Genomic DNA, 23,590 nt, shown 5'->3' with positions numbered 1-23,590 from the left:
CAGGTCCCTGCAGCATATCAATACCAGTGGCTAAAACAGGAGCTACATCTTTTCTTTCTTTTTCTCAAGCCAGTGAAGAGGTGGTACAAACGTGAGGTCTTTGGTAAATCTCCGTAGAAAAGGGTAAAAAAAAAATCTTACACCTGCAGATTGTGATGCAGACTGATTCAAAGTCAGGTCTATGTGTTGAACAGATGCTCAATCCAGAGCCATGAAAGAACCATCAGATCACAGAACGAAAAGTGAGGCAATCCATATCCTACTGGGATTCAGGGAAAACTGGACCCAGGAACCCCCTGCAGTCTGACTTTCTCTAGATGGTTTGGCGGTGAAGGAGCTGCGGCGGGGGGCCAGTGGTGGCGAGGGTGCTGCTGGGAATCACCCTTTCTAATCTTGCCTCAATAATCATTTTTCCCTTCTTCTATGAAACGGAATCCCTGATTCTTAGTTGGGCACATGACCACCCAGAATAAAGACTATATTTCCCAGCCTCCCACACAGCTACATTTGGCTGTACGACGAGTTGTAGTCAGTAAGGTGAAAGGGGAAGAGATGCAGAGGTGTATGCAACTTCCAAATCATGCACTTAAAGAGAGGGATATACCCTCATATTCCACCTTTCCCCTTTTCCACTGGTTGGAATGCAAACATGTTGGAGAGCCACTTGGACCCTGCCTATGAGGGTAGAATCCTAAGGATGGAGAAGGAGAAAGAGCATGGGTCCCTGGACAGCCCAGGAAACCAAGCCGTCCTACCTGCCTCTAGGCTGTTAAAAGAGAGAGACATCAACTTCTGTCTCTTTTCAGCCACTGTTATTTTTTGTTGTTGTTGTTACAGCCCATATCCTAAACAATATGGAAATTGCCAAAGCAAGCTTCCTGAGATTCTAGGGAAAGGAGACAGAGATGACAGGAAGAGGGTCAAAGAACTTTGAGGTCATGTTTAAAATACCTCAGGAGCACATGTATCAAGATCAGCTTCCCTCAGGTCCTCCTCTGTATCGCAGTGCTTCCTCTGCATATTCCTTCTGTCTCACCTACCCCAGCACACACAAGCTGGTCAACTCCTTCAGACCGTGGCTAAACCTGACTTCAGGGAACCATGTTACCACACTCCAGGCTGTTAGGCATCTTTATTAAATGTCCCTCATAGCGTAATGCCAGGTACTGCTCTCACAGTACTTACAGATTTGAAACTTCACATTTATCTGTGTGGTTATTCAATGGTCTCTCCCTCATAAAACTGTAATTTCTGTGACTTAACATAGGAACTGAGTCTGTCCCTTTATTGCTGTTTCCCCAGCACCTAACTCACCGTATGGCATATTGCAGGTGCCCAATAAGAATATATGTATGTAAGCTGTGACTGGATGAATGAATGAATTAATGAATCCGGACAGGAGAGGACAGGCTTCCTGCAGGGCAGTGTAAATGCTACGGCCTCCTCCAACGCAGAAAAGCAGAGCCCAGAATCGTGAACCACCGACTGAATGTTAACATGAACGCACAGATGCCTCTCACAACCACCATTTTCAGCATGAGTAAGTGTGAACTTGTGGTCCCCCGGTCAGTAACTGGCAGATCCCCAATTCTTACTCTCATTTCTCAGATGCGGAAACTGGGTTAGAGAGGCCAGCCGAGCTGGGAGAACAGAGAAAGGAAAGGTAGGGGAAACAGGACCGCCCCTCGGAACGGCCGCATCCGGAGGCCTCGGGGCTTCCGGGCTTCCGGTCCCCCTGCCCCGCGGCCTGGGCTCCGGGGACGTGCGCGCCGTGTGGGGCGCGCACGCAGGGCGGGGCGTGCGGGGGCGCGCGCGTGCGCAGGCGTCGAGCGGAGAGACGAGGCAGAGCCGGGGAACCGCCGCCAGGTCCGCTCTCGTTCCACGCCGCCAGGTCCGCTCTCGTTCCACGCCGCCCGTCGCGCCGCCCGCCCGCCCGCCCAGCGTCCGCCGCCGCCGCCGCCGCCGCCGCCGCCGCCGCCATGGGAGTGCAGGTGGAGACCATCTCCCCCGGAGACGGTAAGTAGGCGCGCCCGGCGGCCCCAGAGTGACCCGCCGCCGCGCGCATCCGCTCACCGCGCCCGTCTGTCTGTCTGTCCGTCCGTCTGTCTCCTCAGGGCGCACCTTCCCGAAGCGCGGCCAGACCTGCGTGGTGCACTACACGGGTGAGTCGGGGCCGGGGGGGCGGCCCGGGGGCGGCCGTTGCGGCCTGGGGCAGAGGCCCGGGGCGGGGCGGCGGCGAGGCCCGCATGGCCGGAGGCCGAGGCCTGGGCGGTGGCAGCGCCCCCGAGGGGGCAGCCTCGGGCCTGCCGGACCCCGACAGTTTGAGCCGCGCGCGCGAGCCCTGACCGGGGCCCGGACATCATTTCGCACTTCGAAAGCAGTTGTGTGCCTCAAAGTGCTGCCGTTCTGCCCACTGCACAGATGGGGAAACTGAAGCTTGGGGAGGCGAAGTCACTTGTCCAAGGTCGCACGCTCAGGAATGGGCAGAGCCCTGGCCAAGGACCATCCGAGAGAATTTGTACCATTTATGTGTCCGGATTGACACCCTACTCCCGCTTCCGCCCCACCCTTCGATGGAGATAAGGAGGGCGAGGTAATTCCCAGTCCGTGGGAATTCAGCCTCTTCCGTGGGGAACTCGGGATTCGCCTCTCCCCTCCGTCGCGGGTTGGGAAACGTTCCACTTTCTAAGTCATTACTTTGGCCCAGCGTGGCCTTGGAGGAACTAGATCTGCACGATCTTCTTCCTCATCTTACTTTTGAGCTACCTACAAATCCAAGCCTCGGTGGCAGTGATGGCCCAGGCCGACAGAACTTGTGATTTAGCCCTCTAACCCTTCTAGTAGAGATTTTGCTCATCCCTATTTTAAAGCTAAGTAAATTGAAGCCCAGTTAAGGTACCTAAATTAAAGGAAGCTAAAAGAAAGCTAAAGGAAATATTAGACCTTCAGCCAGAATTCTAACATGACAGTCATATGCCTTGAAACCATCTTTTACTTCATGCCCTTACAAGGTCCTCCTGGGTTGTACTGGGGGAGGGAGGGAGTCTCAGTAGGCGGAGACTTCTTGGCTGTAGTGGGGGGCTGATGATTGGTGTAGCTACAGTTGTTAATATGAATAACTTTCCCTCCCCCTTCTCCTTCCCTTTTTTCCCTCTTCCCACCCTTTCCCATGTTCCTCCTCCTCCTTCCTCTGTTTCTTCTCCTTCCCTCCCTTTTCCTCCTCCTCCTCCTGGGGAGTAGGCTGTAGGCAGTTCTGACCCTTCTACCCAGGGATTCGCTCTACCTTTCTCTCCCAGATCATAGGGGGAACCCCCTGTTGAGGGAAATGACTTTGGGAAGGAAAAAAGGCAACAGCCCCCGCTCCGGGTGTCCTTTTATTTCTCTGGCTTTTTTATTTCTCTGGACCTTCTCCATGGGTAGAAAAGGAGGCAGAGGGTGGAGGGAGTTAGAGACTACAGCCTCTGAAAAGGCTACCAAAGAAGGAAGTATTGAAACCTACCTTTGTACCACGGATCTTTGCCACCAGTCTCGCGCCTGCAAACGAAACTGGAAAGTGGTTTTGATGTTTTAAATGGCTATCTTTGTAGACCACGGTCGGCATCTGAGCCTAGGAATTCTAGGGGAGGAAAACTTGTGACGTTTGGTTGTTTTTGATCTGTGAGATGAGAAGAATAACCATTGCTGGGGTGAGTGGGCAGTTCAGCTCCCACAGCCACCCGGGGCAGAGACTGACTCAGAGAGGTGATGAGGTGACTTCTGTCCCCCTCTCGCCCCCAGTTTGTAAGTAGCCACACTAGGATAATTTGCTACAGCTGTCCCACTCCGAAGTCTGTGCCCCTTGTCCTTGGGTCCCCCAGTTTCTGGTGCTGATGGCAGAACTGGACACCAGCATGTAGGTAGAACCGAATTTCACTGTGCCTCTTGGTGAAATGTCCCCATACAGCATGTCTGTAGTCTTCTCCTAAGAGAACAGATGGTCGTGGGACCCAGAACACCATCAGGTCTCCCAGTGCCTCTTCTCCAGGTTCGTGTTTTCCTCAAGGGTGGCACCGACCCACACGTTCCCAGAACAGCAGCAGGACCCTGGCATGCATTAGGACAAAAGCTTTCCTTTTTATTTCATTTTTGATAAGCCCTACAAAGACACCCTGGTGAGAAGCCAGCTCTGCTTCATTGGGCAAGTGGCTTTATTACCACAGGTCTTTGCCACCAGCCTCCCAGGAAGAACCTGTTTGAGACCTGTGGGGGTGTGAGAGAAATGGGTAGGCGCTATGAGATTTCATCTGTAGCAGTTAAGGCTTTTAAGCCACTGGGAACAGAATTCATCTCTTCTCAACATGATGAAGAGATGGGGAGTTTCATAAAAATCTGAGGGTCTTCCAAGCAGGAAGCCCAGTGGGCCTCGGGAAGGGAGAAGAAAGTCTCATCATGCCCCTAGTTTTCATCTGTCTTTATCTCTCCCTGGCTGCCTCAGTAGTCTCCCGTACAGCTTTCTGTCTTTCTGTTTCTCCCAAGTGGTGGATGGTGGAAGTCCCTGTGTGCCCACCCACCCTCCTTCCACCCCCACGCCCGGTTTCTCTGTCTTCTTTTGCGTAGCTAGCTCAGATTGCTTGGCTTCCATGGTTACAGTTCCTAGGGAGAATCTGATTGACCCAGGTTCAGTTCGGGTGAACACTCTTGATCCAGTCTGCTCTAGCCAGGTGTCTGCTACTGCTGATTGGGAAGCATGTTCAGAGAAACAGCAGTGGAAGTAAGGAAGCTGGAGTCCCGTCTTCACTGGGTAGCACAGACTGACTTTGGCCACATAGGTGTTTTAAATACTCCTAGCAGCTGCCAGTAGTAGCCTGGATGCCTCTCTCAGGGCTCCCTCTGGTGCCTTCCGTGGCCTCGAGCAGAGCATAGCATGAGCATGGCATCATAGAATGGCCTCTGCCACCTCTTTGTGGTGCCACAAAGGGTAGAAGGGAAAATGAAAACTTTACTGTCCCCAGCCAGGCACCTCCTAGCAGCATGCCAGGCATTGAGGTGGGAGGGAGGAGGTGGAAGGGTGGCCTGCCAAGTATGTGCCTTGAGGATCAAGTGGATTCTCACGGCTGCCTCCTTGCCTCCAGCAGCTTCGTCATCTGTATAGTAGAGCTTGTGCTGACACACAGCTAGGCTTGTGTCCCTTTCACTCACATCAGAAAGCCATGTGCCTGCCATTGTCAGAGCCACCTCAAGTGGACTGAGGAATTCTTTTTTCAGTTGACATCGTGTCCTTGGGATTGGATTTAAGTTGTCCATACCCTGGCTTCTGATTGAGAAAAACCAAGGCTCCCTGAGCCTTTCCTCCTCAGGAGCTCCACTTGGAGGGACACTGAGGCTCCCAGGGCAGGTGTAGCCACTTTGTGGCAACCACCTCCCCTTCCCTCCTGCCACCCCTTGCTTTTCTTTAGCTTCTGTCTCCCCCCTCCTCTCTGCTGTTTTCCACCCACTCCCCTGCTGGGTGTTTCTTGGATGATGATCTGCTGTCTGGAGGAAGACTCTCCCCCAGCAGAGACTGCTCAGATGGCTCCCCCGATGTGCTGTGTGGGCAGGGCCACAGCAGGGCCCTTTCCTTCTACAGTAGGTATTTACTGAGTGACAGCAGCCAGCCAGGCATTGGAGACCTGGCCAGTGAACTGGGCAAAGACCTGATCTGGTGGAGACGAGACTGATAGCGCAAAGGTGTGACATGTCAGGTGGTGAGAAGCTCCGTGGAGAGGCTGATGCAGAGTGAGGGCCTGGGAAGGGGGTTTGCTGCTTCCCTTGGAAATGGCCTCTGACAAAATGACATTTTAATATTTACCCAAAGGACGTTGGTGAGTGAGTGGCGTGGCTGTCTAGGGGAAGAGTGTTCCAGGCACAGGGAGGAGCAGTGCAGAGGCCCTGAGGCTGGCGCATGCTTGGTGTGTTAGAGGGGCAGTGAGGAGACTGGTGTGGCTGGAGTGGACTGTGTGAGGGGGAAGACGATAGGAGATGAGGTGATGGTGGGACCTCATTGGTTATTGTAAGAACGTTGGCTTTCTCTCGGAGTAGTGGGAACCTTTAGAGGGTCATGAGCTGACTTGGATTTTAACAGGACCCCTCCCTTCTGCCTACTGTGTGGACACTGGGCTGCTGTGGCAGGTGCAGAAACAGGGCCCTGGTTGTATCCGGGATGTGCCGAGCATGCCAAGGGCAGGTGGGCAGAGGTGGTACCAGGCGGACAGTGATCCCCAGGGGGGATGTGGGGCCTTTGCTGGTTCAGATCTTGCTTCTGTAACATGTTAATGGCAGCTTGGGCAGAGTGAACCACTTTTCTCAGCTTCTGTGTGCGCCAGTGAAATGGGAGTCATGATGCCTGCTGTGAGGAGGTGCTGGGGGCACGCACGTTCTGGGAGAGGCGGCAGCAGCAGTGATGCTCTTACTGCACATACTGTGTCCCCGGCGCTGGGTGATGCATCGTCCTGTTCTGTCCTCGAGCCGGCACCACCTGCGCTGTCTCGAGTGGGAGAAAGGTAGAGTCCTGGACTCAGCACTCCAGCTCCTGGCGTGGCCCAGACCTACACGCAGCTTAGTGTTGGCAGAGTTGGATGGGCCAAACCTCATCCCCCTCCCGTTTCACAGGTGGGGAAATAAGTCATTACAAAAAAGGGATGAGTCTGAGTGAGGATTCATCTAAACCAAGCCTGCACGTTGCCTGCACAGTATCGGCTAAGAAGGCTGCAGCTGTTCTCTTCAGTTTGGGGACCAAGGGAGGTTTTTAGCGTTTGTCGTGGTTTCTTGGTGGGTGTGAGCGGGGCAGGGTTTGGCTACAGCAGCCGGGCTGTGGGAGCCGGTTACAGTGTCAGTCTTTTTCTCCTCCAGTTTCCTTCACATAATTGGATGTTAACATTTTGCTGTGAAAACATTATTTTCCTTCCTCCGGGATTGTGATTCCCCAAGTACAGACTCAGGCACGGGCCGCGCTCTCTTCTTCCACAGGTGAGAGCAGAAGGCTTGTTCGTCTGAAATGAACAGAGACCTCACAGCATTCTTGGTCTGTGTGCAGCTCTTATTTGTTAAGTTTTCAGACATAGAGAAAAATCAAAATAGAGTAATAAATACCCATGTGCCCACCACCCAGATTCCACGATGGTTGACATTTTGTTGTATATGCCATCTCTGTCTACTTTGTTCATACTGAAGAGCTCAGTGAGTCCTTGCGTTTCTTCCCTCAGGCCCCTTTCACTTTGGCCAAATAAATTCCAGCAGAACAGAAAGTGGAAAGAGGAAAAGGAGAGAGAATGGGAAATAATCACATCCCGGGTGCTGCCCTCTGTGCTCTTGTCGCCTTTACTTTTCCCCTCGCAGGAGCTCAGCCCTCCATGGCCTGCATTCAGTTCCACAGACTCACCAAGCTTTCCCCACAGGAAGGTCGCTGCCCCTCTGTGTAGGTGCCACCACACTGCCCTCAGTCCCCACCACAAGGCAGGTTCTTATTGCAGCTTAAATAATGCCCCTTCACTGAGTCTCCCCAACCCTTGGCTAACGTGGTCCTTCACACAGGCGTACACACTCATGCCTCTGTCTCCAGCAGGGCACCCTTCCTCTCAGCCTTCCTCACAGTCAGGCAGTATAGACTGCAGGCTCCAGGAGGCCAGACCCACACTGGTGGTGTTATGCAGGCCCTCCCCATCAGTGCCTGGCCTGGAGTAGGTACTCAGTGACTGTTTTGAGTGGTCAGTTAGGACCTGGCATTAGACTCTAGCTGGAGTGTGGGAAGCCCACATTCCTGTTGTGATTGGTATAATTCTTCTATTTCCTTTAAATTAGAATAAAAAAGAATATTTACAATATTTTGGGTTTTGCTTAGTCCCTGTGGATTAATATAACTGTGACCAGTTCTTCCTCTCACTCACTACATGCTGGTGAGCACACCAAACCTTTCCCTTAGTCTTTCAACAGATGTGTTAGGAGCTGGGGAAAGCCTCAGCCTTGCCCTGGAGGGACCTACTTTGTGGGGAGTGAGTGCCTTCTCTTGTGCTTACTGTTACAAGGAAAGTGCCTTGAGCAGGTCACACCTGGGGCTAGAAGTGCCACATGGTCTTAGATGTGCGTGACTCAGTCGGGGAGGAGGAAGGGACTTACCAAGTGTGTGCAGAGGCTGGGAAGAGGGAAGAGTACCTTTGATTTTTCAACAAGTAGTTGCTGATTATCTGTTACGTGCAAGGCAGTGTTCTGGGTACCAGGAATATAGGAGTGAAGAGGAGAGGCCCTGCCCTCACAGATCTGACACTGTAGGGGGAACGACAGATGACGAATATGATTAATAAGCAAACATATATTGGACATCAGCCAATAAGTGCTAAGGAGGAAACAGGAGGTGGTTGAGATTTTAGAAAGAACAGTGGAAGGCCTCAGTGAGAAAGTGACATTTGAACAAAGACCTGAAGGAGCTAAAGCAGTGATCCATGTGACTGTACAAGAGCATTTTAATCAGAGGGGACAGCAAGGACAGAGGCCCTGGGGAGGGAGTATCCCTGGTGTGTGTAAACAGAACATAAGAGAAAACAGAGTTCTCGGAGTGGGGAAGTGTGAGAGTAACCAGAGATGGAGTGAGAGATGGTGGTATGGGGTGGCAGCTCTTACAGGGCCTTGAAGACCGTTTTAAGGACTTTAGCTTCTATTCTGAGTGAAATGGGGAGCAATGGAAGAATTTTGAACAGAAGAGTCATAGGGTCTGTCTTGTATTTTTAAAGAATGCCTCTCTGGCTGCCATGTCGAGTTTAAGCTGTGGGAGAGCAGTGCAGAAGCATGGAGATCAGGGAGGGAATTACTGAAATAATCTGGAGCCAGTCTCCAGAATCCATGCCTTTAATCATTGCACCCGACAGCCTACTGCCTCTATTTTCTGGAAGACAGAAAAAAAGAAAAGAAAGCTAAAGATCATATGCATTTCTCCCAGTTTCAGATAGCCTCTGTTACTGTGTTTCCTTCTGTGCATCTCCCCATACCGCCATGAGACACAGTGTGGCAGCCCTCTTGTTTGTGAGAAAGTACAAATGGAAGGCATGCCCACAAGGACTTGCGTTCTGTCTGTATCCTGTGATCCTGCATGTTCTTCCCATCATGGGCCTTCCTTTGGAAATACACTTTTCATCATAGAACCTGAAGGAATTTAGCCAAAGGTTAGAAGCATTTTCAGATAATAGATGGGAAACGTTCTTGCACTTTGTGTGATGGGGAGGGAGAAGCTGATTCTCTCTTTGAGTTGGCACTCGACTTTTGATCATAGCACGTGCATGGGATTCTCAGAACTCCAGTTCAGGAAGGTTGCCCTGAGTTCAACCTCAGAGGCCCGGAAATGGAACCAAGACAGAGGCTTTGAATGACTACTTTTCCACTACCTCAGTGTGTAGAATCTCTTTTCACCCATCATAATTGGGACAAGTGGATAGTTGATATTTAATCATAAAAGTGACTTGGTTTCTCTAAATATTGTATTTCAAATCCAAGCATCTATCATTTACTAAAAAGCCATGTCTTTCTTTTATGATGGCTTTTCTGATGGAATTTCCCATCAAGGTTCTTCAAAAACTAGTTTGGGCTTCTTTTAAAAGTAGAGCAAGATTTGCAAATGTTAACCACTGCATATAAAAATGGATTTAAAAAACACAGATTTCTTCTGTATAGCGCAGAGAACTATATTCAGTATCTTGTAATAACCTTTAATGAAAAAGAATATGAAAATGAATGTAAGTATGTATATGCATGTGCTGTACACTCAAAATTGACATATTGTAACTGACTTCTTAAAATAAAAAAAAGTAGAGCAGGGACTGTTGTGAGGTCATCTAAGTGCCAAACCTTTCTAGGTTTTTAAGACTACTTCCTCCAAACATTAGTCTCATTCACACATAATTATTCACTAGCAATATTTTTTAGTGACTTGTCTTACTGAGTCTTTCCAAGCAGTCAGCTAGGACCACTCTTTTTCTACCCACACTCATATTTAATTACATGCTATTTAATTATGTTATCTATATTCAGTAAGTATAACTGACATAAATGGATTTGGGAGTAAATATAGCTGACTGACCCTTGGAAAGCATAAATCTCACAGGGGAAAGAAGGCATGAGGATGAGCTAGAGACTGGGGCACAAGGAGCTTTCACAGTCTGGGGCTGTGCGGGTGTGGTTTTTGTGAGAGTGTCTGGTGAGACAGTTGAGTGAAAGGTAATTGAGAGAGCTTCTGTATATAAGAAGGAAGGGGAAAGGAAACAGCTCAGTCTAGGTCAGTACATCCATTTGAAGTGTTCCAAGTGGCTTCAAAATGCAAATCTGTGGGGAAAAAATGGCGATTTTTCAGTTTGGCTCCCCTGCCTCCATTCAGTCATTGTACTTTTTGTACGTAAGAAACTACCTGATACTGAGTTAAAAGTAGAAATCCTTTCTCCCTCTCCCAACTGTAAATGTTAAGAACTTTATATAGTTTTGAAGGTTTGGAGTTTGGGATGTTCTGTTTTGTTGTCATTGTTTGATATAGGTTTGGGTTTTTTCGTTTTTAGCCTTAAAACTTTCCATATTTGGGGCCCTATAAAATGCTGCTTGTGAAAACCACCTGCAAAGATTCATCAGCTCTTGAAAACCACACTGTGAGTCACGCTCCAGCTGCAACAAGTGCTGAAGCTGTGGCTCTACAGGTGCCTTCCTCAGGCATCTTCCCGTACCCAGTAGAGGGTGTAGGAGGAGTGGGTGTGCTGGCAGTGGAACCGTTTCTGTTGGATTATAAGTGAAATAACCCAGTGGTGCTCCTGAATCTCCAAATGCTGGCCTTGGGTCTTAACCACTGCTTCTGTGACATGAGCCAGGCATCAGGGACACAGTCCAAGGGTCCTTTGCACAGCAGCTGCTGGCCAAGTCTGCCTCTTTAGGTTCCTTCTCGGGGTGGGGGTGGGGGAGATATGATCTGGAGACTCTTCCCCACACACTCTTTCTCGCTCTCTTTAAGCCCTCCTGCTCCCCCTCCAGGGATTTGAATTTGCTTCTTCCCTTCTTCCCCCAAACAACAGCTAAACAGTTTGGGAGGAGACTCAAGTGAAGGTGACATCAACTGCTTTGCTGCCAGAGGCTCAAGCAGCCATAGCTTTTGCTTCTTTCTTGGTCTTTTGCTTTTAACTGGAGACCTCCAAATTTTTACATTTTCCTCACTGATTAGTAATTTAAAAGTGCCAAAAGTAAAAAATTCTGGAATTAAACCTCAGGTTCTTCCTACCATATAGGGAAGAGGTCCAAATATGGAGGCCTCATGCTTGTCCTCCTCGTTCTTAAAAAACATGCAAATGAAGCAAATCGAAAAGTGCTCATGAGTGCCAGTGTGGCGAGTGCCCGGGCTGAGCCGAGTGCCACAGGGACATGGAACTCTGAGTCCAGGTCTGTGACCTCGAGCTGTATTCAGTCAGGAGAGACAAGAATTAGTTCTCAAAATTGAGAATAAGTAACCATCCGAGGTCATGAGGTACAGATTTGTGTGTAATCAGAAATGAAATCAGTCAGTTCTGCACATAGAAGGTTGTGCTGGTGATCCAGGTTTTTGCTAAGAGTAACGTTTGGAGCTTAAAGAGTGTCAGCTGTCGTGTCTGAACTGTAACCTCAGTTGCCTTCTCTCAGCAGAGCGTGCTTTCTCTAGGAAATTACGGCGCTAACTTGGCAGGTGGTGTCAGTGTTCAGGGGCTCCAGGTCCTGGCACGGAGATGTTCAGAGTTAAAACCAGAGCAGCTGCTGAGACTTGACTTGCTGCCTGCTTTACCTGCTCCTTCCCTAGACAGGAAGCAGCTGCCATCCAGCGCCAGGTCTGGTGTGGAACGTAAACATATGTAGGATTTCAGTAAATCTCACTTTTTTCCCTGCCCCTCCCTTTGAAATAAAGTTTTATAGAGGCATAATGGACTTCCGGACTTCCTATAAACTGTACAGTTTCATAAGTTTTGATATATTTCTTTGTTACTCTCTGGAACATCTCCCTTCTTCCCATCCCCAACAAAGGCTGATAGGCTTTTCTTTCAGCATAGGTTAGTTTGCATTTTCTAACGTTTTGTATAAATGGAATCATACAAAGTGTATTGTTTTGTCTGGCATCTTTCACTCAGTATAATTATTCTGAGATTATGTTGTTCCATGTATCAATAGTTCATTCGTTTTTATTGCTGAATAATTTTTCTACTGTATGGATGGATATACTTGGTTATCCATTCACCATTTGGCAGACATTTGGGTTGTGCCAGTTATTGGCTATTAACTATTACAAGTAAGTCACTGTGAATATAAGTCTTGTTGTACAGCCATAAGCTGTCATTTCTCAAATTTCCAGGAGTAGATCGCTGGATCAAATAGGAGGTGTGTGTTAAAACTGTCAAGCTATTTTCCAAAGTGCTTGTTCTGTTTTATATTCCAACCAACAGTGTATGAGAATTCCAGTTCCTCCACATCCTCACCAACACATAATACGATCTTTTTAGTTGTACTCATTTTAATCAGTAGTAGTTTTGTCTCCTAGTGGTTTTAATGTGCATTTTTGTAATGCTGATAATAGATCCAGGTTTTTACTTTTTTTTTTTTTTTACTTTTGGCTGTAGGTGTCCAGTCCCAGCCCAGTCACCTCAGGCATTGTAGTTTTCATCTCCAGAAATTTGATTTGAATCCTACTGTCTTTCTTTACTAAGTGTAAGTTCTAGAGTGATGTGTCATGTGTCAGTTCTAGGTTGATTTCAGTTGATTGATTAGTCGCATTGTAGGTCGTGTTTTCCTGCCTCATTGGATGCTTGGTAATCTTTGAACACAAGACATGGTGAATTTTACCTTTTGGGATGCTGGATATCTTTATTCCTATAAATCTTCGTGAGCTTTGTACTGGGAAGCACTTAAGTTACTTGGAAACAGATTGATCCTTTTGGGTCGTGCTTTTATGATTTGTTCGGTGGGGCTGGAGTGCTCAGTTTGGGCCTGGATATTCCTCACTGCTGAGGCGAGATCTTCCTGGTTATCCTGCCCAGTGCCTCATAAACTGTGACTTTCTTTAGTCTGGCTGATGAAAATCAGGCACTGATTCCAGCCCCATATGAGCTCTGAGCACTGTTCCTTCTAAACCTTATGGATGGTTCTTTTCCTGGCCTTGAGTAGTTTCCTCAAACACGTGCATTGATTACTGAATACTTAAGGGGACCCTCTCTAACTCTGGGAATCTTCTCTACAGCTCTCTTCCCCGTGGTATGTGCCCTGTGGACTTGAGTTCCAGCCAAGTTTCCTTTCCTTCGAAACTCCCAAGGACGTAAGCTGGGGCAGTCATAGGACTCACCTTTTTAGTTTCCTGTCTCTCAGCAGTCAGTTTTCCATTGCAGTGTCCAGTGTCTTAATTGTTTTAGCTATTGTCTAGGTTGCTTCTCTTTCTCTTTTGTTCTCACTCTCTGTCTGTCTCTGTTTCTCTCGCTCTTTTTTTTTTTTTTTTTTTGGTTTGTTTGGTGCTTTTTTGTTTTTATTTTTGGCTGTTTAGGTAGGAGGGTAAATCTGATCCCTTTTCCTCCATCTTGGCCAAAACTGCCTGTTATAATGCCACAGCTTCTCTTATGTCCTGCATTCAACACTGACCCGCCTAATTCCCACTTGAGAAAACACGGTATCATGCGCATTCATTCCTGCATCTTAATGGACACTGCTTCCCCTCTAACATCATCTCCTCTCCCTGCCTGTGACAGTTGTGTGACATCCTGCTCAAATCTTGGGATATCATTTACTCTTTGGACTTAGATTATAGGAAATCCCCACCTCACATCTAATGAACCCCACCCTTATCAACACCACCCAACCTTCTGTGTGAAGATGTCACCTCAGAGAAAGTAGCTGAGACTGACAGATGGTGACTGTGCTCTGAAGTTCTGGAGTGAGGCTTAAGTCCTCTTCTCAGGGATAACGGCTCATCTGAAATAGGGTAGGAGAATAAGGATCCTTGGCAAAACTCCTGCTTAAAGCCCCTTTACTTTGAAATCCTGTTTCTTGGCTTTTATGGTTTATTTTTGCCCCTCAGTGTCCCAGAAAAGCTTAAGGGAGCTGGGGTTAGACATCTTCCCAAACCCAGTCTCTGCACTGAAGACCATCCATTTCTCCAGTCTGGCTCAGCAGCTGGTAGAGCCTGAGTCTTACCTTGTGCTGCAGGCTTGGTACCAGTCAGGCAGTTGGAGCATCTCACCTTCAGGCAAAGCAGGATGAATGCATGTAACATCCAGAAGTTGCTTAGCAATGCATTTGATCAGGAATAAATGGAAAGTATAGGGATTCTGTCTCAGTACCCAGTGGTTTTTGTTGCAATCAAAATATGATCTTGCTCTGATTGGAGGCATGTTCAGATTTGACAGGAAATAGTATAATTCTTTTGTAGGTATACTGTATTTCTGTTAACTATGAGTTGCAACTCATTAGTGTATCATGAAATAAACCTAGGGGTCACAATCAGCGTTCTTTTTAAAAATGAGAAGTGCATCTGACATAGTAACTATTACATGTAAATTTTGTTTTGTTTATACAGATTTATGTGTAGACTGGGTCCTGACATAACTGGTTTGTTGTCACAATCGGTGATAGCTCTTAGTGTGATATGGGTTGTTGAGTTCCATTTCTTTGTTAACTTCTCTCATGGCAACACTACAGTGGGATGTACTAAGTAAATGTCAAAAGATTTTCCTTATTCCATTTGTTATTTCAGCTGCAAGTAACTGAAAACTTGACTTAAGGCAAAACAGACTTTTAATCACCTCAGAATGCAAGTCTTAAGGGAGGTAGTTTGAGGCTGGTTCAGAGCAAAGGAACTACTACTCTGAGGTTCCTGACTGACCTCTTGGTTACAAGGTGGCTGCCATGGCTCCAGACATCACATCCTTACAAAACAGCATTCAACAGGAAGGGAGGGCAAGAGCTTTCTTCTTGGGTGTGTTTACCAGTGACGCAGGTCTTTCCTGGAAGATTCCAGTAGACTTTACAACTGGTCCAAGGGCCCAAACTGGCCTATGTGCCCACCCCACGCCAACACTGACAGAGGAGAAAGGCTTACATTGATTCTAGTTCATCTCCTGGGTTAGGCTGTTGCTGCTTCTGGAAAGTTGATACTCAGTTAGAAAGAGAGGTTGGGGGTGCTGGGTCTGGATTTTCCAAGGGTCTGGAATGTTCCATAGCCTGGGTTTCAGGTGCTCCTCTGGACAGTTTTTCTCTGTGGGTTTTGTCCAGCCAGCCCTTGCAGATGATTAGGGCTTAGAGGGGACCCCCTAATATCCTTGGCTTATTCCCAGGGGACTTCCTCACCTAGTGACTTGTCCATCGTGGCTGCTCAGGAAGCCCCTGGGCTCTACTCAGGATCTACTCTAAAGAGCGCAGACCAGGAAGAGGCTATTTCTGGTTTTCAGTCTCCTTCAGAGTTCACAGTCCCCGCTGAGCTAAATAAAGCCATTTGCTAGAGCCAGGCCCCACTACCCACTGGTTCTGACCTTGGGCGGGTTACTGAGCCTTGGAATTGGGTTCCTTATTTCTGTCACAAGCAGTGTCTGGCAGGTGGATGGAAAGGCTCCTACCTGGCCAGAGAAGGGATTATGCAATTCCAGCTATTTGTTGCCTGCTCTCACCATTAATGTTGAGTTCAGTTGGGTTGGGTCCAGTGTATGAAGTAGAGCTTGAAATGGGCTGAAGGGAGTGTCTGCGGTCAGTGTTGTGGAGAGTGGAGACCTAGTCTTCTCCCAGTTACTCATTTATAGGAAACTATTCAAGTCCTACCTTTTTTCATTTCTTTTATCAGGTAGTGATTGTGTTCTGGTAAAGAGGTGAGCTATGTGTACCCCCCAGCTCGTTAGTTCTGGCAGAGGTGGAGCCCCATCCTCCTGTCTCCCTCTCAGTCCTCAGCCTCAGGCTTCAGGCAGTGTCCACATCTACCCTGCCCCAGGACATCTGTCTCCCTTCCTGCTCTGTTAGGACAGCAGTTTCTGTCCCACATCACCTCCCCCTCCCCCCGCCTACTCCCTATTTCCTATTTTGTCAAAATACAGAAAGTCTGGTGGCTGTGATAAAGCTCTCAATTGATTTCTGCTTCCCCATCCCACCAACCAGTGTTGACGTTGTTTAGGTTGGGGTTTCCCTCCCCCTTTAAAACCATACAAACACAGCAGAATCCTGTGCTGTCTTACTGCTTGGAGTTGGGGAAGAGCATTCCAGATCTGAAGTAGAGGGACTGTCCCAGCTCCTCAGAGGCCTACTGAGGACACAGGGAATCCTCCCTGGATGCTGCAGTTCCTCCTCAGGCCTGGGACATCCTGCCAGGCCCTCCAGTGCTACCCTCTGGGCCCGGCACCCTGCCACTGGCTCTGACTTGCCTCGTGTCATTACTCCTCATTGCTCATGTTACAACTGCCCTTTTCCACAGGGATGCTTGAAGATGGAAAGAAATTCGATTCCTCCCGGGACAGAAACAAGCCCTTTAAATTTATGCTAGGCAAGCAGGAGGTGATCCGAGGCTGGGAAGAAGGGGTTGCCCAGGTATGCTGTCGTTTGTTTTGTTTTGTTTCCTAGTGTCTACCTTTTAAATTATGTTTATGGGTAGTCATTCATATGGTTCAGAAGTCCGAGGTAGAAGTGAAAAACTTCACTCCCAGCACCCCATCCAGGTAACTCCTTTTATTATTGTCTTGTAGAGTTTCTTTAAGTTGCCTTTTTTTTCTTTTAGACACACACACATTGTTTGGCACTTTGCTTTTTCACTTAATCCATCTCTGATACTTTATATACCAGGACATAAAAAAGGAGGAAGCTCTCCTCCTCACAGAGCTTCATAGTGTGGGCACTCCTCAGAGACATCGCAGGTTCGCTGCCAGACCACCAAATTTTTCGGTTTCCCAGTTACCAAAGTTATGTTTACAGTGTACTGTAGTCTATTAAGTGTGCAATAGCATTATGTGTAAAAAACAATGTACAGTTTACCCTTGAACAATGCGAGGATGGGGTGCCAACTCCTGCCTCAACCAGTTGAAAATCCATGTCTAACTTTATAATCGGCCCTCCACGTCTGCAACTCCTCATCAGAGGATTCAACTGCAGATCATGTAGTATTTACTATTGAAAAATATTCATGTGTAAGTGGACCCATATAGTTCAAACCTGTGTACATACCTTAATTAAAAAATACTTTATTGCTGAAAAATGCTAACTGTCATCTGAGCCTTCAGTGAGTCATAATCTTTTTGCAGCAGTAACATCAAAGATCGCAGATCACCATACAAATATAATAATAATGAAAAAGTATTGAAATATTGTGAGAATTACCAAAATGTGACCCAGAGACATGAAGGAGCAAATGTTGTGGAAAAGTGGTGCCAATAGACTTACTTGACACAGAGCCGCCACAGACCTTCAACTTATAAAAAACACAGTATCTGTAAAGCACGGTGAAATGAGGTATGCCTGTATTCCCTTGGGAGTACTGTAATTTGTCGATGGCCATTTGGGTCATTTCCAGAATTTTGATCGTGTAAACAGTGCTGCAGTGACTAATCTTCTGTGGACTTTATTTTACATTTGTGCTGGGATTGCCACAGCTTCTCAGAGGTGGAGTGCGTGGTTCAGTGGCTGTGTGCACTGTATTTTGACATTTTACCAGATGGGCTTACTTACACTGTGAATTACCACCAGCGGGCTGTGAAGGTAGTGTCTCTTCTCAGCCCCTCCAGCACAGTGTATAGTTAAACTTGGCTTCAGGACAAAGTAATGAATGAAAAATGTTACCTCAGTGTGGTTTTAATTTGGTTTTGTCTTATTATTGACCATGTTGTATGAGACCAGTCCTGAGAGGTCACACTCATGGAGAAAGTAATTTTGTTTGTCTTGAGTCTGTTTCTTCACCTTTCCCCTCCCCATTTGTATCAACAGCTTTTGTTATTTACACAGCCAACACTACGGAATTCCCAGTAGGCAATAGGTGACCCAGGGTTGCCAAATTTCAGTTGGATTTTATCCTTGCATCGAGCCTAGGAACTTTTTTCTTGGCACCAACCAGGTAAAGGAATGTTTATAGTGGCCTAAGACCCAGGGGGCTTTGTAATTAAGCCCTGCCGTGATGGATAATTAGTCTATTTCCTCTCACCAAAGAGAATTGGAGATTTAAACATGTGGAGAGAAAGATTTCTGTCTGTCTCTCTCTTTTCCAGAATGCACTAATTTCTTTATAAAATATCACTGGTTTATCTCCAGATAAACTGCTTAACTTTCAGAAACTTTGAGCCATCCCATTCCCAGGTGTCTAGATTTCTGTTCCTACACAGCAGAGGATCAACAGTACAGAAGGGAGAGGATCTTTGTGTCTTACTTCCCTTTGGAAACTTCCCCAACTATATCTTTCTGTCCCATCCTGTCCCCACCCCCAACGTCTGGCAGGCTCTTGGGTCTGGAGCCCATCCCCCATCTCTCGTGCCAACTATTGTCCACCCTACAACTCATCTTCTGTGGCTGTTCCAGCACTGGAACAATCATGGTGTTGTATGTTCCAAGAGCCATAGCTGCCACCGAGATAGCGTTATCAGCCTGTTTCACATCCCACGCTTGGTGAGGCATGACGAAATGCTGGGGAGGTGCCCAGGCTCCCCCTGGACTCAGTGTGCTTTGGGCCAGTCACAGCTCTCACCCATGAGAAGTCTGGGTGGTGAGACCTACGCAGAGCATCTTCTTTTACTCCACAGGCTATTTCTTTAGCAAATAACTTAAAAACACTTGTGCCCCCTTTCCTATTCTTTTGATATTGTTTTGGTTTGTTTTATGTTTACAGGTCTGCAGTCCTGCCACATGTACTATTTTGGCAGCTTGCTTTTTTCATCTAACAATATATCTTGGGCATCTTTCAGTGTTGGTATATTCAAGGCTTTAAGTACATTTAATCTTTCTGGTGAAACAGTGGTGCTTTGTGTACCTGTGATGCAGGTGTGCGTGTGAAACCACTCCTCTTGCAATAAGCATTTGGATTTCTATCAAAAGATTCTAGAAGTGGAATTACTAGGTGAAAGGATATGATTGTTTTGAGTTCTATTAGGTTAAGCCAATTGCCTTTAAGTGTCCTTACTGCCTTGGTCCGACATGTCCTAGTTTCTGAAGGGAGCTGTAGGAAGCAAGCCTGCAGCTTTCTCTTTAGTCACTATCTCTTGGGCTGGGTCCGAGAGCCAGGAATGTACACATGGAGACTTAGAAGACGTAAGTCAAGGATGAATATGCAGCTAAGGACCTGCTCACTGTTCAGAAAATAGATATTTAAACTTTTTTGTATTTTTAATTAGAAGTGAAAAAAGTACAAGTACATTTTTAAAAGTGAAATATATTTTCCTCCACTCTCTATTCTCTCCATAGAAAAATGCTGGTGATATTTGTGTCCTTCCAAAGATGTTTTCTGTTTATACAGGCAGGTGCGAATATATATTTTCCTCTTTTTCACACGAATGGTAGCATGCTGTACATGCTACTTTGTACCCCAGAAATTTATACTGTCTTAGTTTTTCTATATTTCTGAGTATGGGTATAAATATATAAAGTCCAGAAACCTGCCCCCAAATACTATGTTCTGTGTGTTCTCTTTTAAAGCAAAGTTTTTATCAAAGTGCTCCTTTTCTAAGAATGTAGATGCCTCTTAACATGTCCTTTGAGTGACAGGCCACTCAAGGACTAGGTGGTGACACTTCCAGAGTGTTGGCTGTCCAGAGTTAGATCAGTAAGACCTGGGTAGAAAGACTGAGGGCCTGACTGTTCCGGGAGTTAAGAGGGTTTTTTATCTGCTGTGTGGCCCCTCAGAGCCAGATGCAGGGCTCATCCAGCCTGACTGCCTACCTCCATGTCCTGCACAGGGGTGCCCAGCACCCAGGCAGCCATGCAGTCACTGAAATGTCCTAGTCACATCATCCTGGCCAAGGGACACCCAGGTAAACAGCTCTGCTTCTTAAGGAGACAGTTGGGGAGTGTATCCAGCTCATTCGTTCTTCCTTGTTCTTTTCACAGATGAGCGTGGGTCAGAGAGCCAAGCTGACTATCTCCCCAGACTATGCCTACGGTGCCACTGGGCACCCAGGCATCATCCCACCAAATGCCACTCTCATCTTTGACGTGGAGCTTCTAAAACTGGAATGACAGGAATGGCCTCCTCCCTGAGCTCCCCATTCTTGGGTAAGGAACTGAATGCTGAAGGAGCTTCCTTTAACTACCTTTGCTCCTCCCAAGTCATGCCCAGTGTTTGATGGGCATCAGAGAGAACCAGAAACGCCACGGGCTTTTCCCCTTACATTCTCCTTCTCTTGGCTCCATTCAGTTTCAGTTATTAGTGGATACCTTGGGAAGGAATGGCATGTGCTCTCGAAAGAACTCATGGGGTTGGGGCACCTGATGGTAGCTGTTTAAATGAAGTATTTTTACATGTAGCTTAGAACTAAAACTGAGTTGGGAATGGGAAATACAGACCGAATTTTCAATGCCAGCATTTTAGTTCTTTCGAAGTAAGACTGGTGATGACTTTGCTTGCCCTGCCTAGCTTGTGCAGCTCCCTCATCTGTATAGTCTGTGGTCGCTGCCTGTTAGATGATGTGAGACATTACCACTTGGGCCACCCGCCTTGGGGAGCAAGCCCACGACCCTCAAGGCCAGCAGGCCAGCTTGTTACCAGTGCACTGAAAGGTGAGGCCCAAGGATGCTTTTGAAGTGTAAAGGATGCTCTCAAATAGTCTAGGAAGGGGTCTTGGGGACCTTAGTCAGCCTTTCTGTGCAACAGATGTGGAGACCGAGACCCAGAGAGAGAGAAGCCTTACTTAAGGTCACATCCAGGCAGTGGCAAATTAGGACAGAACCCTGTCCTGCTTCCTCTTCTTGGACTTTTTTCCCTTCTCTCATTTCTAGAAAACCAAATACAATATCCTAATGGCACATAACTTTTCATGTGGGTATTAAAATCATAAAGCACATGAATGCTGTCATCTGTTTTCCAAGTGGCCCCAGACATTTGCATTTCCTCCCCTCCTGCCCCTGGAATCAGAGGACCACAGCCGGGGGCTGGGTGAAAATATGTCGTTTAAAAGCAGTAGCAGTGGCTTCTAGCCAGTTATGGTGTACCTTGTCCTGTTGTGGACTTCTTTAAATAGAGGGGCCTTTGTTGTTTCCACTCAGTGGTTTGAGTCCTAAACACCTGGGTTGTACAGGCCTGGTCAGGTTTAATCAGTCTGGCTTCTCCACCTGTCATTCTTACCAGGCGGGAACCTGGCACTTTACGAGCCTCTCCTTGCCCAGAGGTCCACACCTAGTCCAGACCCTGTCTCCTGTTCTTTGAGAGCTGAGTCCATAAATGTACTTGAGGGAGTCTTAGAGTTACTCTGATTTGGGAATAGACTTTCTGTAAATCTGGTAGGACAGAGGGAGGGAGAGGAGGAGAGAGAGGGCTGAAGGGGCATGAGTCACTCTGGCCTAAGCCTCCCTATGCACTGCCAAGGAGCAGCTCAGAACTTCTGGTAGGGGTCTTGAAGGAAAATCCAAGGGCAAACCCAGAGAGTCACAGGTGTGACGGAGTGAATGAAGACTACAGACAGTTTCTAAGTCTGTTTGACCTGAGGAGCAGCAGCTTAGGGCTGTGCACATTAAGTCCTTGGGAAGCTTTTAAGACTCTCTTGATGCCCAGGCTGCACCCCAGACCAGTTAACCACAATCACTGGGAATGGGGTCCAAGCATTCAGATTTTTTAAAGCCCCCAGGTGATTCCTGTGTACGGACAGGTTGGATACCTGTTGATGATGGGGAACTGTATTGTCAGCCACGTTGCTGGGCTGTGCCCCTCCTGCTGTCCTCAGCAGCATAAATGTAACCTTAGGTTTAAAAAAACACAACCAGTGTAAGCAGGAAGGAGGTTGCTCACCTGGGCCTCCAGCCCTCCCCAGCTGGAGCAGAAGGGGCGAGGTCCACGTCAGACCTCACAGCTGTTGGGGTAGGGACTTGGTATGGCAGACAGCCTTGTGGCTGCCCTCACTGCACACACAGAGCGTTGAGTTGCTGGAACTCACCAGTTTTCTGTCCCCAACAGATGTGACATGGAGGGATCTGGCGCCTCCAGACGCGCACACGCGAATCCGTACGGAGCTCTTCCTGATGTTCCACTCCACTCCGTGTAAACATCTCCCCTGACTGAATGTGTTCTGTCACCGGCTTTGCTCTTCCCCTCTCCCCGTATGTGTGTTGACCTGAACTATATGCCATAAACCTCAAGTTACTCGTTTTATTTTGTTTTCGTTTTGGGGTGAAGATTGAGTTTCAGTCTTTTGGATCTAGGTTTCCAATTAAGTATTAGTCAAGTATTAACAGCACAAGTAATGGGTTAACTTTAGAATAGGAATTGGTGTGTGGGGGGAGGTGCAAGAATCTTTATTTTATTTTATTTTTTTGGATGAAATTTTTATCTATTATATATTAAACATTCTTGCTGCTGCGCTGCAAAGCCATAGCAGATTTGAGGCGCTTTTGAGGGCCGAATTATTCTCCAAGTTGAGAGATGTCCTTGGGTTGAATTAAAAGCCCTACCCAAAACAGAAGTGGGAAGGGGGAGAGCCTTTGCCTCCACTGCCCCACCCCCACCCTCCCCTTAAACCCTCTGCCTTTTGAAAGCAGATAGTTTTCACTGAGATGTTGGACACTACAGGTATCTGTCCCCGAGCCAGCAGGGACCTCTGAAGCCTTCTTTCATGGCCTGGCTTTTTTTTTCCCCCCATCCTGTGGTTTTTCTAATGGATATTCAGGACTTTTGTAATCTCATAGCTATCCAAGCTCCACTTCCTAAATTTTAAGAACTTTAATCGAAAGTTTAAATTGAAGGTGCTGTTTGTAGACACTTAACACCCATGAAAGCCCAGCCATCATGACAAATCCTTGAGTGTTGTCTTAAGAAAATGATGCTGGTCATCACAGCTTCAGCATCTCCTGTTTTTTGATGCTCTGCTCCCCCTGCTGATTTCAGAGTTTCCTGGCTTTTCCTTCCCCCCTCTCACCCCTTTGCTGTCCTGTGTAGTGATACGGTGAGAGAAACTGCTGCCTACACCCCACCCGTACCCCTACCCTTCTGCACTCCATATGAGTTTCAAGTTTTATTATTGCAATAAAAGTGCTTTATGCTGGCTTTTCTCAGCCCTGCGTGATGGTGGTTACTTTCAGGTGCCTCTCCCTGCCCTTTGGGGGATGGGGTTGGGGTGTGATGGTGAGAGTGTAGTGTTGGAGGTTGTGTTTTAGCAAAACTGCTGCAGGAGCACCTTCCCCGTCGGCCTCTTGGGGGCTGGGGGGCAGTAGATTTGCATCATCTACCAGGAAGGGAACTACTTGGATGTCAGGCTGGGTCATCAGGGAGCCACTCCCTTGCCCATCATCAGATGTTCATTAAATGTGTGTTCTGGGTCCAGTTCTATGCTAGGTTCTCTGAGGTTGCCAAGAAGTGGTGGATGCAACCAACTCTCAAGAAATGAGCTACAACCCAGTTGGAGGTGTAGTACCAGCAAACTATAAAAAGTTACAAAGGGAAGATTTG

General features: G+C 47.5%; 1 protein-coding gene across 1 annotated transcript; it reads left to right on the top strand.

Moving 5' to 3' along the window:
• Window positions 1-1,896: 1,896 nt before the first annotated feature.
• Window positions 1,897-23,196, top strand: FKBP1A (FKBP prolyl isomerase 1A). Its single transcript, XM_031434055.2, has 5 exons — window positions 1,897-2,016; window positions 2,115-2,162; window positions 16,439-16,551; window positions 20,044-20,208; window positions 22,103-23,196. Exons 1-4 carry the CDS (start codon window positions 1,980-1,982, stop codon window positions 20,170-20,172), a joined length of 327 nt encoding a protein of 108 aa, XP_031289915.2. The 5' UTR covers window positions 1,897-1,979; the 3' UTR covers window positions 20,173-20,208; window positions 22,103-23,196.
• Window positions 23,197-23,590: the final 394 nt, after the last annotated feature.

The sequence above is a fragment of the Camelus dromedarius genome, chromosome 18, assembly GCF_036321535.1.
Source record: "Camelus dromedarius isolate mCamDro1 chromosome 18, mCamDro1.pat, whole genome shotgun sequence".
NCBI lineage: Eukaryota > Metazoa > Chordata > Mammalia > Artiodactyla > Camelidae > Camelus > Camelus dromedarius.
This window is presented reverse-complemented; position numbering and strand designations above follow the sequence as displayed.

What these genes read in the sequence shown, in the direction of transcription:
- FKBP1A (XM_031434055.2), top strand. Translation starts at nt 1,980, where the DNA reads ATGGGAGTGCAGGTGGAGACCATCTCCCCCGGAGACG. An exon ending in CTGCGTGGTGCACTACACGG is followed by an intron (nt 2,163 to 16,438) that starts GTGAGTCGGGGC and finishes CCTTTTCCACAG; the next exon opens with GGATGCTTGAAGATGGAAAG. An exon ending in GGGAAGAAGGGGTTGCCCAG is followed by an intron (nt 16,552 to 20,043) that starts GTATGCTGTCGT and finishes TTCTTTTCACAG; the next exon opens with ATGAGCGTGGGTCAGAGAGC.